General features: G+C 25.5%; 1 protein-coding gene across 1 annotated transcript; it reads right to left on the bottom strand.

Annotated features, from left to right (window-relative positions):
- Positions 1–535: 535 nt before the first annotated feature.
- LOC129966810 (tRNA-splicing endonuclease subunit Sen2-like) lies at positions 536–17,806 on the bottom strand. The gene is made up of 8 exons (XM_056081384.1): positions 17,324–17,806; positions 15,269–15,351; positions 13,823–14,039; positions 13,241–13,294; positions 9,697–9,838; positions 7,981–8,132; positions 4,227–4,316; positions 536–2,716 (listed from the first exon to the last, which is right to left on the bottom strand). Exons 1-8 carry the CDS (start codon positions 17,525–17,527, stop codon positions 2,660–2,662), a joined length of 999 nt encoding a protein of 332 aa, XP_055937359.1. The 5' UTR covers positions 17,528–17,806; the 3' UTR covers positions 536–2,659.
- Between the last annotated feature and the right edge of the window lie 1,431 nt (positions 17,807–19,237).

Here is a 19,237-nt window from a genome sequence, read left to right as displayed (position 1 = left end):
AAGTATAGGCATAACCAATCAATCAATCAATCAGAACCAATCACAAAAGTAATGTTGGTAATTGTAGAAAACACAATACCCAAGAGATTAAAAAGAAAATAAAAATAATCTTTTTTTTCCACCATTTCATAAAAAAAAGTGAAAGTTTTGCAAGTCAGTGGAAAAATATATTGAGTAGCAATAAAAGTACAGTATCAAGTAGCTAGTATTAGAATAAAATAGTAAATATTTTTCATAAACATAGAATTTGCAAAAAAAGTATATCTGTTTTACACATCTATCAAAAACAAATGTCACATAATCCAGATTTGAAATTATTATTTGTCTTTATTAAAACCTAATTTTTTTAAAATATCAGTTCCATAAAGCAAACTCAAGGATTGAATTTAAATTGTTTATCTATTTGAACAATTGATTATTACATTTGTTAAATTTTCATTGTAAACTGATTCAGAATTATTTCAATACTATTTTTCATATGTTAGGATGTGGAGCTAATACTATTATGTTAAAAAATAGAATAAGGAATCAAAAATAAAACTTAAAAATATTTATTAATGAATTCAAATTGTTTAACACTGGTGATAACCTAAACTTTTTAATAATAAAGTGCAATACTAAATAACAAATCAAAATACAAATGATAATAAATAATCTTAACATTAACAGAAAAAGTTCTTAGCCTCAACAAATATTTGGAGAGAGTTTGGGGGTGGATATGATAGTCAGGGGTTTGGCCAATAATAACTAAAAATAAAAAGACTAATCAAAGAATACAAGAGTAAATAAAAGTTGGGAATAATAGGTTTATACAATACACAGCAAGCCTGAGTTTTGATTTTAGCAAAAAAATTTCACCGGATACTACTAACTTTTGTTTTGAAATGAATTTTCCATAATGTCAACTGAAGATAAAATACGTTTTTTTATAAAAAGACAAGTTCCTAGTCTGTATTCATTACATTGATTAATATATTGATTATATAGTATAGATTAATATATAGTTACATGGATTAATATATTTCCATCCAATAAGGATAAAAAGTAGAAAACATTTTTCATTTCATTTTAAAAATGGGATAACTTCCAAAAAATTGTTTAAGTTGAAAAGCACAGGGGATACAAGCAGTATCAAATACTTTAAATTAAATTAAAACTCATGAGATAAGAATGCTATACAGGCTTTATCTCAAATTGATACTGAAGTTATTTCAAAAACATGAGATGGAAGAGTCTTTCAAACTTTTAACATTTCATTTTTTTATAATATCTTAAAGACAGAAATACAGTTGAATTGAGAATATTTTTAAAACAGTATGTTACTATCAAAAAAAAAAAAAAAATTCTACATGTTTCATATCATACATATTGATACAAACTTTCCACGCCAATTTAATATTTATATAAATATATATTATTCAGCAGGGATATAGCCACTGACAGTTTTTCAATCAAACCTAATTATTGATTATGATATTGATATAAAATTCTCTTATAATACATCCCTTCCTAGGAAAACAAAATCAGCATAGAAGTTTATCAGATAAAATTATTATATATAAATGCATATACATAAAATATATACATAAAAAAAAAGGGCCAAGCAATTTTGTAAACATATTCATTTCCTTTACACAAAAGCTCCATACTTAATTTTAGCAAAATACAATTACCATTCTTCGCATATGGATTTTATTAAATGTGTAATAGTTAGTTTAATATGCTTTTTATTCATAAATTTCATGATTAAAGACATTATTTGGGGATAAATTATTTTTAATAAGAAGTATTTGACGGTTTTTATTGGATGAGGGAAAAACACATTTATCAAAAATGATAAAATGCCATTAATTTTACATTTTAAATTATTAATTAGAGATGTATAGATATTGAATAAAACAACAAAAATTATTTTGTCATTTTCACCCTCACTTGAACAAAATGGCATAAAGAAAATGTTTCTTTCCATTAGAGAAGAAATATTTCAAAAATTGGCAATTTTTCTTTTACAATATTAAACAGAGGCAAAAATAAATACTTTTGTTTTTGTTTTGTTTTCCCTACCTGTAAACGTTGGTAGCAGTTTGGGAAATTTATTTGATTCTGTTTATTTTACATACTACTTCAAAGTTAGTATTTGCTCTTTAATTTTATGTGATCATAATTTTTTTTTTTTTTTTCATTATTTTTCTTCACTATTTCAAATTGTTAAAATACATATAAAGGGATGACATTCACAGAATTTAGCTGTATATGAAAAAACTGCAAAAGGATGCTTTTAACATATATTTAGATCATCTACTGAATAGGTATGTACAATATGATACTGTTTTAAGAAATTTCATAACAGAAATGAAAACTTTGAAAATGAAGTGGCAGAGTCAATCAAATGTCACATTTGTGCTTGATTATAAGAGAATATATGATTAAGTAGTAGGGAGGGAAAAAAATGAGAATCAAAAGGAACTAAAAAGGTATATGAACATAAATGAACATTATTTTTTAATGATAAGTGGGGGTTCAGAGATCTTTACATACATATGTACAAAAAAAAAAAACAGATTTTTGATGATCAATGGAATAAATTGAAGTACATGCAAAATGAACATTTACAAAGAAATCAATTGCAACTATTTTATATTGCAACTGATGAGAGATTTTATGGGTCATTTTCTTCTCTGTTCTCTGATGCAACCCATCGTTTGTAGAGTACTTCCTACAAAATAAAGTGAAAAATTATATTCAATGAAATCAGAATACATCAGATGCTAAATAAATCCAGAACCTCTAAAAATAAATTTATAATCACTTGCAAAAACATTTAATGAGAATGGATAATGTTACTTTTTTTGTTATGGAATTTTTTTGTTTGTTATGAAATTGAATTTTTTTAAATATTAAGTGATTTAGCAAAACATAGCTTAATGTATTAGTTAAAATGTAATTTATACTTTAAATCAATTTGTTCAATTGTAATAAAAACTAATTTGTTATTTATGCAACAGTGTTTCACAAAACTTGTTACTGAATTAAAGAAATTATACGACTGAAAATGGATAATAAGAAATAAAAAGATTAATTATTCCTCATATTTTAAGAATCACAAGGATTTTTTTTGTTTGTTTGTTTGCTTATATTTCTATATAATTCGATTTTTCATTAACAAAAAGCCACTTTGAATATTACATAGGAAATGAAGAAATTTTCATCAAAACAAAACAATAAACGAGATAATAATCAGACTCATCATCATAATGAAATCAGCAAATGGATAAGGATCATACATATAATTATCAGTTTCAGATGAATAACAAAAAAAATTGAATTACTTTTTGGTAATTACATTAAATCTAAATGAGATATAATTTATTTAATAACTGGTTTCTTACCAGCTTACAAGACTCGGTGAGACGTCTGAATAATTTTCAATGGAAAATTTAAATAACAGCAATTCGGGAATCATTAAGTTTCTTTTTACAGATCTATGAATTTCAGTAGGGTTTTTTTTAATTCAAAATATTTTTTAAATAAACCAATTTTTAAAATTCCAATAGTGGAAGAGAATAAAAGTATAAGTAAACATTTCAACATTTTTTAAATGCTGAAATTTAATTAACAATAATCAATCTAGAATTTTAAAAAATTTCAGAATTGTAATTTAATAAAATATGTAATAATGATAAAATAATGGTATGCTTATTTTTAAAACTATGCTAAACTAACTAGTTACTTCTACACCACAAATATATTTTTAAATCAGCTTTAATTACAAAATTTTAAAACATTTTTAAAAATTTGAAAATTTAAGAAAATATTCTTTTAAGAAGAATATGGACAAAAACTCTATTATGTCATTAATCTAACACATAAAGAAGACTCCAAAGTATTTTAAATGGCTTTTACCAAATTTATTCAAATTTGGTAAAAGCCATTATTATTTTCTTATGAAGAAAATTTAAATCATAATATAAATCAAATCATAACTATATATTTGTCACTGGTGTCCTGTAAGTGAAATTAATATTTTTGATCTCTATATTGTTTTAAATTCCAAAGTAAAAAACTTTATTTCAAGAATTTAAAATTAGATTTTCATTAAAGGTTTTCATGCAATTTTTCAAGCAATTTTAAGAATGAGTACCCAGAAAATATTAAAAAGATACATAATTATTACAATAATATATATATATACAAAAAAAAAATAATAACAATTTCAAATAACAAACCTCTAATTTGAATTCTGCAACACAAGCAGGGGTGGAATAGATGCTCTCTGGCATATCATTTGGCTTTATAACATACAAGAATATAATCTCCTATAAAAAAAAAGAAGTTGAAAAAAGTCATAAATCAAAGAGAATGAAAAAAGAAAAATTCATTATTTTGAAGTACTCTTTCATTAATTTGAAATTTTAATAAATAGAAAATACATCCAAGGCATAGATTTCAATTTATTTTTCAATAATTAAACTGCACAAATGTTACACTTTAATATGTAAATTATTAATTGCCAATAAAAGTTACTGTAATTTTGTATGCATTTAATTCAAATAACAAACAATAAATTTTCAAAAAATTACAGTTACCCAAACATGGTTTTCATTGGAAGCAGAGTATTTAAGTGTTATATTCGCATTTAAAATGGCAATAACAAAGTTATATTTTTAATTAATTTCTTAATCTTCTCAAAATTTATGATCCAATTTTAAAAGTAAATGTAATCATCAATTATTTCAAAATATAATTAAAATAACAAGTATGATTTTCCACATTTAAAATGTTTTTAAAATTTTGCAATTCCAAAAGCATTTTCTTATTTAAACATTTATATAATTATTTCAAGTTAAAACCTTTTTTTTTTTTTTTTTTTTTTTTTTTTTTACCTTTTTTAAATCTTAGATTCTAAAAGATTCTGATTAATCAATTATTTGAATTACGGACTTTCATGCAAGAATAAAATCAACTGTAAAATAATTTGAAAATGAAAACTATGAAAATGCTGTAATTTATAAAAGTTAATTAACAAATTTTTAAAAAATGCACATTAAAATATCTTATATATCTTTGAAAGTGATTGAGTGCATTTTATATTTTATGGAGATATTTAAGGGCAAAAATTGAATTTGAATGGTTTGAAAAATAATGGAATATGTTAATAAGCTCATTTTATACTTTCTAAATATTAAATTCAAAATGTGATCATTTTTGAAGTATCAGTTAAAAGAAATTTATACTTTTGATGACTTCAAATGAGCTTATACCACTTTCAAAGTCAATAAAAATTAAAAATCATATATTTGTGAAATATTAAATATGAGCTTTTAATTGAATCAAAGGCCGGGATAGCCTGGTTGGTACAGCATCGGATTCGTGTCCCTTAGGTTGCGAGTTCGAACCCCGCCGGCCGAAGAATCCCCGCGTGCTTGGTGGCTGACACGCGTTAAATCTGTCGTGGTCACAAAGTCCTCCATGTCGAGAGTAATACCACTGGGGGTACTGAATCAGGGGTGATCGTTCTCTGATTCAGGTCTAAATTACGATCTGTGGTTGAATGCATGAAATGCGTGAATGGTCTGCCCCGTAAAAAGGGTTGTGACGTGTGTGTAGCTAAGTCGTTCTCTTGGCCCTAGTTGGCGCTACTTTAGAAACAAGAGGTGCTCCCCCCTCAGGCTTAAATCGGCTGTCTTCGAACAGCGGGCTTGTCCATAGCAAGTGCCATAAGAAACAACAACAACAACAATTGAATCAAACTAATTTTTTAATAAAATTTTTAATTAGTATGTAAAATTAATTTTTGTCATTATGGAAAAGTTTCTGTAAGAAGTCATAATATATTGAAGAAATATAAGGTAAAAATCCATCATTTCATTAAACTTTTCAGATGCAATGAGCCTGGCATGATGATGTAAAGGTGGTAGTATTTTCAAATTTTCCTGGTCAGAGGATAAATCTAAACTCTGTATTTTTATCAAATGAAATTTTATGCAGAATAGTATATGCTTTATTTATTTAAACACTTATCACTCATATCTTTAGCCAATTTATCTCTCTTCCATTAGTACTTTTTTATCTCCTTAGGATTTCATTTTCTAATGGTTTCATCGAAACAAAAATCATCTAGTTTCATTTCATGTAAAAATAAGCTTCTTATGTTTCTTATGTTGCATGATTGTTTAATAATCTTTAGGGAATATAAGTTAATTTCTTTTTCTTATGGATGTCCTGATTATTCCAAAATCAGAATCATTTGGTAGGTAAGAATGTCCAGAATATAACAATTTGTGATCAGTAATTTCTATAATATTTTGAGAGGACTCCACAATTTTAAGACACATTAAAAATAATTTTAAATTAATATTCTGTCCAATACACTTAGCACTATAAGGTATTACATTATTTATTATCATAACTAAGCAGAAAAATAATTTTTGAACATAATTTTTGAACTAGATATTATATTTTTGCAAAAAGTGGACTCGCATCACTTTCAAAGTAATTATATTTGCAATTTGATGAGCTACATAAATTTATATTAACAAAAAATTGAAAATTTTGAAGATATTTTTTACAGAGACTGTTTATAGATAAAAAGTTCACAACATTCATTGTTATCATTAACTCACTTAATCATTACACCACTTTCAAAGAAAATGATTTCATATAAATCAACTTTTAAAATAAGCTTTTAATCACTTATTTTAATATATTAGCTGCTAATTTTTTTATTTGAATAATCAAAATAAATCCTTTCTTAGAATTGTTCCCATCAGTTTCAAATATGATATAAATGTCTTTTCTAAATATCAATACAATGGACATTCCTTAATGTAATCTTGGTTAATGCTATCATTCACTTTATATTATTAAAATTCTCTGGATCTAAATGAATATATGAAATAAATATTAATCAAAAAAATATTAATTTTGTGTAATCACTATATTTTAACATAGATAGTCAAATGATAATAAATTTAATTATCTATTAAATGGAGGACCATTTAATAGATAATTGAATGGTCCTCCGTTTCCAAACAATGTTAATAGATTTTTTTTTTCTTGTATAGAAATATCTGGCAGTTATCTTTTCTTGCAAAAGGATTAACATTCTTTTGTCTGGACTAAGTGCTTTAGATTGATTTGAATGGACAGCTAAACTACCAGATCTGGTTTGAAATCTGTTGAACAGCCATAAACAGTTGTCTGAGTGATATTTTGACACAAAATGGGTATTAAAAAGAAGGAATTATTTGAAATTTAATTAAATGAAATTCTTAACATTCATAAAAGATTACCTAAAGATGTCAATACAACACTGTGATAAATTTGAAAATTTTACAGGTTCTAAGTAAAATTTTGAAAAATTGTGAGCTTCTCATGAGCAAAATTAAATAATAAATATTGATGATTCTGAAGTAGGCCTGATGAAGAAAACCTTCCAATGAATACTGGAGACAAGATATTTTGCAACTTGGTGTGTGGCATTGTTTTAAAAAATAAAAGTGAATTGTTAAAGAATAATTGTCAATAAAACAATTAATATGGAATATTTTTAACTATTATTCTTAAAAAAAAATCTACAGGTAGTGCAGAGATAAATATGTGGTAGTACAACATCCCTACCACTAATTTTAATGCAAACATTCTTACCACTATTTTGTAACCAAAGCGTATTGTTCATATTTGGTGTTTTATACTTACCACTATTTTTAAATATTTATTTTGTACATATAAATGTCGATTGTAAACAAAGTTAGCTAGCTCAGACCTGTCTTGCCTGAATGGTAACCAGCTACCTACAAATGCTTTTTCCTTCTTATCTTTGATATGACAAAAATATAGTCAATTTTACCAAATTTGGTTATATTATCAATGTTAATGTTATCAAAATTCTGAAGTCCAAAATAATCATTTTATGTAGCATCTACTGTACATATTATTAGATAAGAAATGATATTTTCGAATAAGAAAACTTGATTTTACCTTGCCAGCAGTGTTATTCACTCGATTTAAAGCAGCCATAGAGCCCCAGGTTAATACTCTATTGCCTCTGGCTTCTTTAAGGTTCTCTTTCAAAGCTCGAACAATTACGGAATAAGTCGCATGATAAAAAGGAGGACCATCTTTATACAAAACTAAATAAAAATAATTTTTTTAATTAAACCAGCATTGTAATGATTTAAATTGAATTAAATTTTTTTTATTCATTGGAATAGAATAGCATGAATACATAATCTTTGCCTTAAATGTATTTAAGGCCCTTTTAATTCATACAAAAAAGGCATAAAAAATTATAAACAATTTTGCTAATATGATCATTGTTTAAATTATTCATGACTTTAAACCTTATGTTAAAATTATTTTGTCTACAAATATAAAACAGAATCTTTTAGCAGGTAAATGGGGTAACTAAAATTAAATATCACCATGCTTTTCACAAATTTATGTGATGTTAGGATATCTGAATATGCAAATATTTGTACATTTTATTTTAACAAATTCTTAAACTATTGCATGAAATTTGTTTTCCAAATCTGAAAGTGCTTTAATTTTGAATAATTAATTAAATTTTTGAAAAGAAGGAAGATTCATTCAGAAAGGTCTAGAATTATTGACACTCACTATAAATGAATCATTACTAATTACATGATAGGAAAAAATGATAAGCAAGCAGTAAAGATATGCAAAACAAGGAAATATAAAATGAAAAAAAATATTGAGTTTCCCATTATAATCTCATTTTTATATCTTTTTTTCTGAAATAAAACTATTTTTTACTATACACATCTCATGAGATTTGATGTTCGATATTGTACATTTAGCCCATGTTAACTTTTTCTGAAAAGCTTAAAACCCTTACAATTTAAAGAGAACAAAAAATGTATTTAAAAAATGCTTTGAAAGTGAGTTATCAGAAAACTATAGTATGATAATGAAAAAATTATAGTAGCAATTATTATTAAATGAAAGATTACAAAACAGCTTATTGCAAAAAAAAAAAAAAAAAAAAAAAAAAAATGTAAGAACAATTAAATGGCAAAATAGCTGACAACAATAAAATACTATACCTCCCATACTATCTTAGATTACATAATAGTAATAATTTTATAGCTTGTCTAGATTATAGTTAAAATTTGTTTTTTTAATGCTTATGTTAATTCTGTAGCATATTTTATTTCCCTTTTTTTTACCAATGATGAACTTGATGATACTTGTGGTGAACTAACCAAACATAAATAGAGATTTTCAAATTTTATTTATGAAAATATATTAAATAACTAGTAAAATTATATGATTCATTATTTCAATAACTGAAAAATATGAAGGAATGAATTAATCAAATTCTATTTCATAATAACTCCCAGAAAATAGAACACAGCAGAATTAATACTTCGTTTTTAACTGAAAGGCAACAATAAGAAAAATCTCAAAATAAATTATCAATGCTCCAACAAACTTTGCTATTTTGATCAACATTTGTCTGCTATAATTAATTAATTTAATTTAATTCTAATCATCATTTTAACAAAAAGCAAGAGGATTTGGAAGAAATCTATATTCATAGAAACAATTAAAAGTTAGTACAATTAAAAAAAATTAACATATAAATAATAAAAAATGCTGAATAATCAAATAATTTCAAAATATATTAATTATGAGAAATCATGGACTTAATAATAAATAGTTTATTTTAATTACCATAGTCAGTCCCATACTTCAGACCACTTTTAACAACCCAACCTCTACTTCTAAAATGATGATATGCAGTGTACATAACAGGAAAATTTCCAGATGGTGTCAGTTCACAGAACTTGGTCCATAATACTGCCAGATTTAAGGGCTAAAAAAAAATTCTTAGATTTCATATATTGATTCAAAATCTAAATGTATATAAATATAAAAAAATAAACTCTTATTGACATTTAACGATCAATTAAAATTAATACAGAAAATAATGAATATAAAGAAAACAATTCATGCCATATAAAATTTAATATCTACACAATTCAATACTCTATTTTCCAAATCAAAAGCGATTTCTGCATGAATCAAAAATATTTTTTCTACAAACCATTTATCTAAGATTCAAAACCCATTTACAAATTAAAAATATTTTTAAATAATAATTAAAAAATTATGCAATTTTTGATCATGCCAAACAAATAAAGTAAATGGAACACTTTTTAATTGAGTAGATGCAAATAAAATGCTAGTACCGAAGATACCAGTTATTTACACCATTTCAGTATTTATATTACATTGGTATACGAAGAAAGTATATCAAATCTTTGGAGTTCTTAAAGAGTAAGAGTTCAAAGAATTTAAAGTAAGAAGCAATACACATATGACATGTCAATGTTTCTACAATTGAGTTGTCATAGTTAATTTTCCATTCAATCTCTGTCAAATCTTTTATGTACATATGCTTTTTATTCTCTTAATTCATCAACTAAAAGCTTTAACAATATCTCACCCTTTGTGTTTCCATTTTGTATGCCACTTTTCCCTTCAAATCTATGCATGAATTTTTAATTTAATGTAAATTGAAAAAAAAAAATTACATTGGACATGTGGTAGTTTCCATTAAATACAAACCAGAAAAAAAGTTTTGTTTACACATATTATGAAGAATAATAAAGATTTTAATGAAGGTTTGATAATTAATTAAACTGTTAATTTTTATTACTGAAAATCGAAGCTTCCATTTATAAGAAAGATTGCTTTATATTTATTCATTCACACTAAGATATTGCAGATATTTTAAATCACTTTCTTTATTTGCACTGAAATTAATACGAGAAAGGCTTAGTTAAATTTTGTATTATTTTTTAAATAATTTATAATTAATGAAATAAAAATTAACTTCCAAATTATTTTAAAATCTTTTGGAGGTACTGATAATATCACCAAATGATACTCTAATGTGATGCTTCAATTACAATTAAAATTAAAGTTACGAATAATACGAGAATTCTGCATTATAATATTTTATATAAAATTGTTTTTGCATTAAAATTATAATTTTTTAAACTATCTACGTAACATGCACATTGTCATTGTGCTAAGTGTCATCAATTTTAAATATATTCTTACTATTTCATGTGTTACTAATTTGACTATGCAGCCATCAGCTACTGATTTGATATATAACTACAGCCATTGTTATATTGCAAACACTTTGGATTTTGCTAACAAGTAATGAAGTTTAACAAGATATGATTTTTGATTATAACATAATTATATATGAGATAATAGATATAATTGAAGATAATAAGTATATAAAATAATTATAATTAAGTCTTGTGCCAAGTAAATTAATTTCATGACTTTGTGTTAATAAAAGTCAAAAATATTTTCACCCCAAATAGTACCAGATACATTAGCTTATCTCTATCAATAATAAAGAAGAATGTGTACAATGTACACTTCTACATATGTACAATAATAAGTCTACATACAATAATAATTCACAAGACAGACCTCACAATCTAGAGTTAAAAAATATGGTAGATATACTTTGGAAGTTAAAAACATGTATCTCAGAGAATTTCTCCTTTTTTAAATTAAAATATTAATTAAAAATTAAGCAAGACTTTGATGTTTTTCCATGAAAACTCCAAAAAATATTATTATACAAAACAGATTTTTATACTGCTATAAAATTTCAGAATTGTCTTTTTAGTTGCATAAATTTCATCATCCAGCAAATGTTTCTTGAACTTAGATAATTATTTAACCCCCCCCCCCTTTTTTTTGTTTAATTTTCAACAAGAGATTTTACTGTTACAATGAAATTAAAACTTTTCCCACTATTTGATCAAATATTTAATTGCATGGTTTCATTCCATTATTGAAACATAAAGAAGGTTTATATTTAATATCTGTATAGTTTATATGTGGAAAAAGAAAGTGAAGTCACAATGTATAAACATTAAAAAATAAAAGACATACATTTTATTAGAAGTATGATATGAAGGAATTTGACTCTTTAGAATAATTTTCACACAAACAATGAACAGAATCAGAGTAAATCTATTACAATAACATGCCTTTAATCCTTTAATGTCTACAATAATCTGATGTTCAAAAATATTATGTAATATTAATCAATTCTTGAGTAATATGTAACAGATTTAAATAAAATAAACCATAATCAATATATCCAGGGTATCAGCTGGTTATCAAAGGTAGTTATAAATAAAAGAAAATTCTTTCCCCAAATCAACATGAAATGAGAATAGGTTAATTTATGCTCAACAAAATTTCCAACACGAAAAAAAATTATTTATTTAAAATCAGACAAATCAGAGACTAAGTCTGTTTAAAAAAGAAAGTTAAAAAAAAAAATCTAAATACAATAACAGCATTAATGACCTGTACTTCGCATAATAATCGGTTGCATGCATATATATAAAAATTGTGTCTCTTTTCTAAAAATAAATAAATTTGATATTCATATAAATAACAGATTAAAGATAAAATGGTACAATGCTATGTAAAATATCTTCAATAAATTCACTTAAAATAAATCTAACTAATGAACATATCAAAGAAAATGAAAATTTATTTTATCTAAGTTCAAAAGGTAAGAGAATTTGGCGAACATCAGACCTAAAAGTACAATCTCGCTAAAATATGTGTAAAAGAAAAAATTAATCATTTTAAATAGGTGATCGAAGATATAATTATTACTATGAATTTGACACTTCTTAAATGTCTTTTAATCAAAATATGATAACTAATAAATCCTGATATCATGATTGCCTAGTTAAACTGAAATTTTAACATCTTATGACAATATCTTAAGACTTTTCTTAAAGAATTATTTTTTACTGAAAATTGTCACTTTTAAATAAGAATTTTCCCTTTGAGAACCTACAAAATTACACTAATTGCTGTTCTAGGGGTAAAAAAAGAAAGGACAAATTAACAAAGAAAATTTATTGAAACACATATTGCATAATTATAAGCAAAATTTAAAATATATATTTAAAATGTTGATAAAATTCTAAACTTTATACAATTTACCTCAAACAGTTATATTGAAGCATTAAACAAACCATTCTTACTTTCAAAATACATTTAAAATCAATGAAATAGAATATACAAAAATATTTAACCTGTTTAGATATCAGTAAAAGTTTGCGTACTAATAATAAACACAATAAAATAACTTAAATCACAAATTTCTTTCCAAGACTAATTTAATCAAATTAATAAGAAGACATCATGCACTATTTACCTTGTCTTTGTCCATGACAAGCAAGCATCCTAAAGCATACGATAAGTAATATGCCTACAAAAAGATAATTTATTTAATGTATAAGTAATGAAAGTAATATTTTGATAAAATATGAAAAAAAAAATAAGACTAATATTTTGATTAAACATGTAAACAGTGGGAATGGTTTCCATGAAATTTTCTCACATACTCTCCAATAAAAGTCCTATCCCACCCTCTGTCACTGGGCTATTTCACATTATCCAATTTACTTAAAATAATACAATTTTCTAACAGTACATAAAAGTTAAGATGATAGTAATTTTAAAATGCGAGTTAAATAAGATAATTCAAAATACCTATTCAAAACATATCAAATTAGTTTTTAAAGCTAAATCCGACATTCCTTTAAAGAAACAAAAAGATACAGTAAAAATTATGATAAAGAAATTAATAATTAATCCATAAAAAAAGATATAATATCAAACCATTATTTGAATACATTCTGAAAAGAAATTAAAGCAAAAACTTTACAAAAATGCTCTTGTTTAGAAATGTTATATATGGTTACAATGATAATTTATTTTTAAAAAAGAACCTTACCTCCTGAAAAGTAAGTTGTAAACTTTCTTTTACTTCTGGTTCGGATTGCTTTGAACGATTTACTTTTTCACAATCATCATTATTAGATGAATCATCACAGATTAAAATTTCATCTTCATCACTTGTTTTTAACTTTTTTGATTTTGAGTCTTCATCATCACTGTCAACAACATCTATTATATCTTCCACTTGACTACTTGTTGTTGCACATCCTGGCCTAAAAAAAGTTTCAAAATCATTGTATAAATCTCCAATTTCAATTATTTTTTTAATTTAAAAAACTGTTTTAATTGTTTACATAAAACTTTTGTTCACATTTTACAAGATTAAACAAATTAATTTAAAAAAAATTAAGTATATTCTAAAGCCAGTTTTAAAAACATAATGTATTGTAATAAGACAAGATGTTTAAAATGAAACAACTATCTATTTGCTGTATATATTTTTATATGTGTAATTTTATTCTGATACAGGTTTATTTATAATTTTTTATTACTGCACTTTCACTCTGCTTGAAATCTAATTTAAAATGCCCTCTGAATTAGATACCAATACATTAGATACCAGATCAAAAAAAATGCAGGATAGTTTTTCTGGCAATTGTATTGCTGATTTAATGAATAATCTTTTGCCTTTTTTGTTTGCTTGTTTGTTTACTAAGTAGTTGCATCTCTACAACTTTAGCGATCTGGCATTGCTGGCAGCATCCCTGATGATGTGAAGGAATCTATTAAAATAGATTTCATTTTTCCCTTCATGTCTAAACACACTTTCATCCCATTTATTTACATTATATTTTTAATAATTATTCAATGCAAAGAGAGCTATTCTTTTAATTTTCTTTAGATGAAAAAGATTAATAAATATTGATACCTCATCCACTAGGATATATTTAAAAAAAATAGTATGATTCTGATAAATTATATAAATGTCATATAACATTAAAAGATATAACATTACTTTAAGAAGGTACCAATGAACTAATAAATAGTTAGTCAAAAAAAGATTATAAATAGTAATTATTAGAAAGCATAAAAATAATATTAATACTATTTTTAACAATGATATCAAAATGGGAAATAATGAATCATTCTGATTAAAGGAAATCTTTAGCTAACAATTAAAATATAAATTAGCATTTAAAAATATCTATTAAAAACTATAATTAATTAAGACAGTATCAGTTTTAGCAAATTTATTATTTCTTTAAATACAGTGATGATCCTTACAACTGCCCCTCCCAATAAAAAAGTAATTCAATAATATAATCTAATTTTTTTCCTGTCTCCCTCCATCCCTTTTTTAACTTTACAATCTTTGGGAAGGCAGAGTCAACATGATTAATAAATAACAGTCCCCATATCAATTTATTACCCTATCATGTAGTATGTTAACAAAAGAAAATTTAAAATTCCAGGAAATTTATACATTCAATACATAACTTACATTTGTTTTTCAGATTCTGTGGTCTCCTTCTGCAAGCAAATTCTAGGAGCATTTTTTGATAACGTTCCTTTCCCAAAAAATCCCTGTAAAAAAAGTAACCATAACTTAATATTGCTTTGAAAAGATTATCTCCATATGTATACAAAACCATTTCTCAGTAAAAAATTTATGGGGGGGGGGAGGGGAAAGAATAAGGATATTATAAAAATCTTTATTTGGTAGCATTTTTTAGAGGGAATAAAACTTTTTTTTATTACTTTCTTGATATTATTTAAAAAAATTGTCCTCATGTTTCTAAGGTGAGAGGCACTAACTTCTGATTAAGAAATCAACACACAAAGGTTTTATTTAGTAATAAATATAACATGTAAATGTTCTAATACAAAAGAAAAGAATGAAGAGTAAAGCATAGAGTGGCATTGTTATTATAATCTTGGATAAATAGAATACGAGCAATGAATTTTAAAACTGTACTTTTACTTTTTGTATAAAGTAATTTTTCACTATACCTCTCAATCTAATATTTAAATATCTGCCAAAATTCTGTATCATTAGTTTTTACTAGAATGTTTTTGACAAAAGCTGTATATAATAAAACAAAAGTTGTAAAAATATATGAATTAATTAATAGATTTGGTTTTAGCAGTGCCTCTAACCATTCAAAATCCTGTTTCAATTCAAGGAAACATTTACGACACCATTTTTGTGAAAAGAATTGCAAATTAAAAATATAAATTTATGACAATCTAAAAAATCATGCAATCAAAATAATCTAAACTAATTGCAATGAATTATTTTAAGTCAGTGATTTCCTGAACTATATACAGGAAATCTGAATATAATTTTATAATTTTTAGTTTTTTTTTAAAACTATATTCAGAAAATAATATTTATATGAATATAAGAAATCCTGAAATAAATAGGCAATTGTGAATATTTCAATAATTTATGACCAATTCAAACTTGGGGAAAATCATCTGTAGTTTTAAAAAAGGGGAAAAGAGACGAATTACACATTACTGAGCATCCTGTTTGCAACTATCTGATTTCTGTACTATCTGGCCTAATTTTCTTTCTCCCAATTCATTGAAGAGGGCAAGGCATTGCATTGGAAACAGGCGTTTCCTATGATCCTCTTATGTATCATGTGTAAAATAAAAGTTGTGAAAGGAAAAAACAACGTTCTGCATGTTATTCATTGTTTCATCAGTGTGCAATAGACCTCAATTTTTGCTACTGTTCCTAATTATAACTGCACAGTATGTATAGTGTTTATTAATTGCTCTTGGAGTATGGTATAATCAAAAGAAAAATTAAGCAAAGTGAATTGTACAGAATTTAGGATAAAATGTGAACAGTTTATATCCTTTAAATTGTTTTTTTCTGAAATAAATTCTTGCAGTGCAGTATATAAACTACCAGTACAGAGCTTTCTATTTTAACTCAACACCTGCTTTTATGATTCATCGAGCCACATTCACATTCTACATAGCTTTAGATAAATAAAGGGCTTAGTACTCAACAAAAAGTGAGAAAACATGTATTATAACAGTGTGTTTCGGTATAAAAATTTTATCCTCTGGTATTGATGGACAAAGAAATGAGTCCATAGAACTCCAGCTTTTTTTTGTTATCTGCCTCGTCTTTTCTACATGATTCAGGATACTCAGCAGTGTACTGTACTTCCAAAATTGTGATCCTCGCATGTTCTGAATCAGTCGTAATTCAAAACTGACAATGAAAGTTTCATAAAAGTTGTTCTAATTTTAAGAACAATCCAAAAACATTAAATAATGCAGTAAATGTAATAATTTTTTTAAATATCAATTTATATTAGTGCAGCATGATTTCGCGTTGATTCATAACAGTTTATCAGAAATTCAAAGCAAAATTAAAAAACAGAAACTATATTATTTTATGTTGGCAAATATTACTTAATCACACACAATATCTTATTCTTACAGCAAAAATTTTAAAAGCCTAACAAAATGATTAAGAATATAAAATAAAAAAAATATAACATATGGAAATAGAATAAAAAATAAGATAACGTACCATACAATACAACCTTTTCATGCATTCCTCGTCATGAACTAGTACGCAGTTACCTTCTAAATAACCTTCTGCTATTTTCCAGTTGGGATCTGATTCATTTTCTTTACATTCACTTGTTACAATCGGGAAAGGGTACTCTCGTTTAAATTTGCTGTTTTTCTTTGCCGCTGGTGTCGGCAACAAATCTGCGTTTTTTTCTTCCATTTTCTTTAATTAACAACCTCAATTTCTCAGAATTAAAATTCTTTTACCAAGAAATGTTTTTTTAATTTGTAAGATTACAAAATCCTTGATAAAAAAAGTCCTCCAACGCCAAAATAAATATGATGACCTGCGTTTCAGTACTGTTTATTTTTCAGCCCGAATTTTGAATATAAACATATGGATTGACAGCAACAAATGGCTGTCGTAATTGCCATATGGTTACAGTTAATGAAAGTCAAAGTACTTGAAAGCTTGATTGAAGACGATAGATGGCGTTTGTTAGCAAAAGCTCGCATATACTTATGGGTGACGAATATTTTACGAGCGATTATTACGTAACCAATATCAAAAAGTCACAAATACAAGTGATCAATACTTTTCAAAGAGGGGTGTGATTGAAATCCTTGATACGATCTTACTGGTGATATTTCGATTACAGATTTTGGATCACGATAGAAAGTAATAATCGATACGATATCACTGAAATTTGCCGGAGCGGTGACTATACTGGAAAGTAACAATCGATACGATCTGTCCAATGGAAGCTCTCGAAAGAAATCTGTGAATGAATTGAAAAGTGAACGGACCGATTATTGAAATTATCGTATCATTGAATTGCATATCACTGAAATTTATCAGAGCGGTGATTTCATCGGAAAGTGCTAAGTCCCCGCTCCACTTTACGGGAGTGATTTCCGATATTCGCACATGATGATGCACTATTCCATACAGATCATTTTTAATTGCTCGTGACATGATTGAATTTGATTACATATATTCTGTTTACTGCTGGTGCCATCTATTGGTAGAATATAGAACTAAAGTAAACATTTTAAAGAAATTACATATATTTTTAATTCACCTTTTCCAGAAAATGGTCACTCCAATAAATAAATTAAATAAATAGTTTGGAGAAAAAAAATTTAAGAAGTACGTTGAAACAGATAAATTAATTCAATCACACGTTATTTAAATTAGTAAATTAAGTATTAAATATAATTAATAAATTTTATATTTAATATTAAGTAATAAATTTTTATTAATAATATGATTGAAATAACAGATATTTGGAACACATATTTAAAAAGAACAATAGCAATATTATTTGTTATTCAAAAAATTGTGGATTATGCATCTCTACATATACTGGATAATCAATTCAATGGATTTTCGTTAACATCTCCGCGGAAAGAGCGGTTAGCTGTTCGTATCTTTCATTTATTATATGGAGAAAGGATTTGAATTTTGTATTGAAGGTGTTTTGGTCTTGTTACTCAGTTACTGGTATGAGTTTCACTGTATCTGAATATTTGACGCTTGAACAGGCCATCCGGGGGATGCGTTGGATTCTAAGCACCGTGACCCTTTATTGAGGGGACCACAACATATCTAGAACTAAAATAATCTGTACAATAATAGCCTGAGGAAAAGAAGAAATTTAACTGGAACAACAGACGAGGTTGGAAATATACAAAATTTACAGCATATATTACAGTCTAGAACAAGTATGCAACATATTATAAACATAAGTAGATTTACGGTCATTTACCTCACTTACTATGTTATAATATTTTGATAATTCATATTAAAAAACGTTTAATTTTGTAAGATCTAATCATTTCCATGCCAAGGAAATGACCATCTGGGTGTCAGAAACGAAAATTAGTAGGAAAAGAGAGAGGGGTGAGAGCTAAATAAGTTCAGCTCTTT

Source organism: Argiope bruennichi, chromosome 4, assembly GCF_947563725.1.
Source record: "Argiope bruennichi chromosome 4, qqArgBrue1.1, whole genome shotgun sequence".
NCBI lineage: Eukaryota > Metazoa > Arthropoda > Arachnida > Araneae > Araneidae > Argiope > Argiope bruennichi.
Note: the sequence above shows the minus strand (reverse complement) of the source record. Positions and strands in the feature narration are given on the sequence as shown.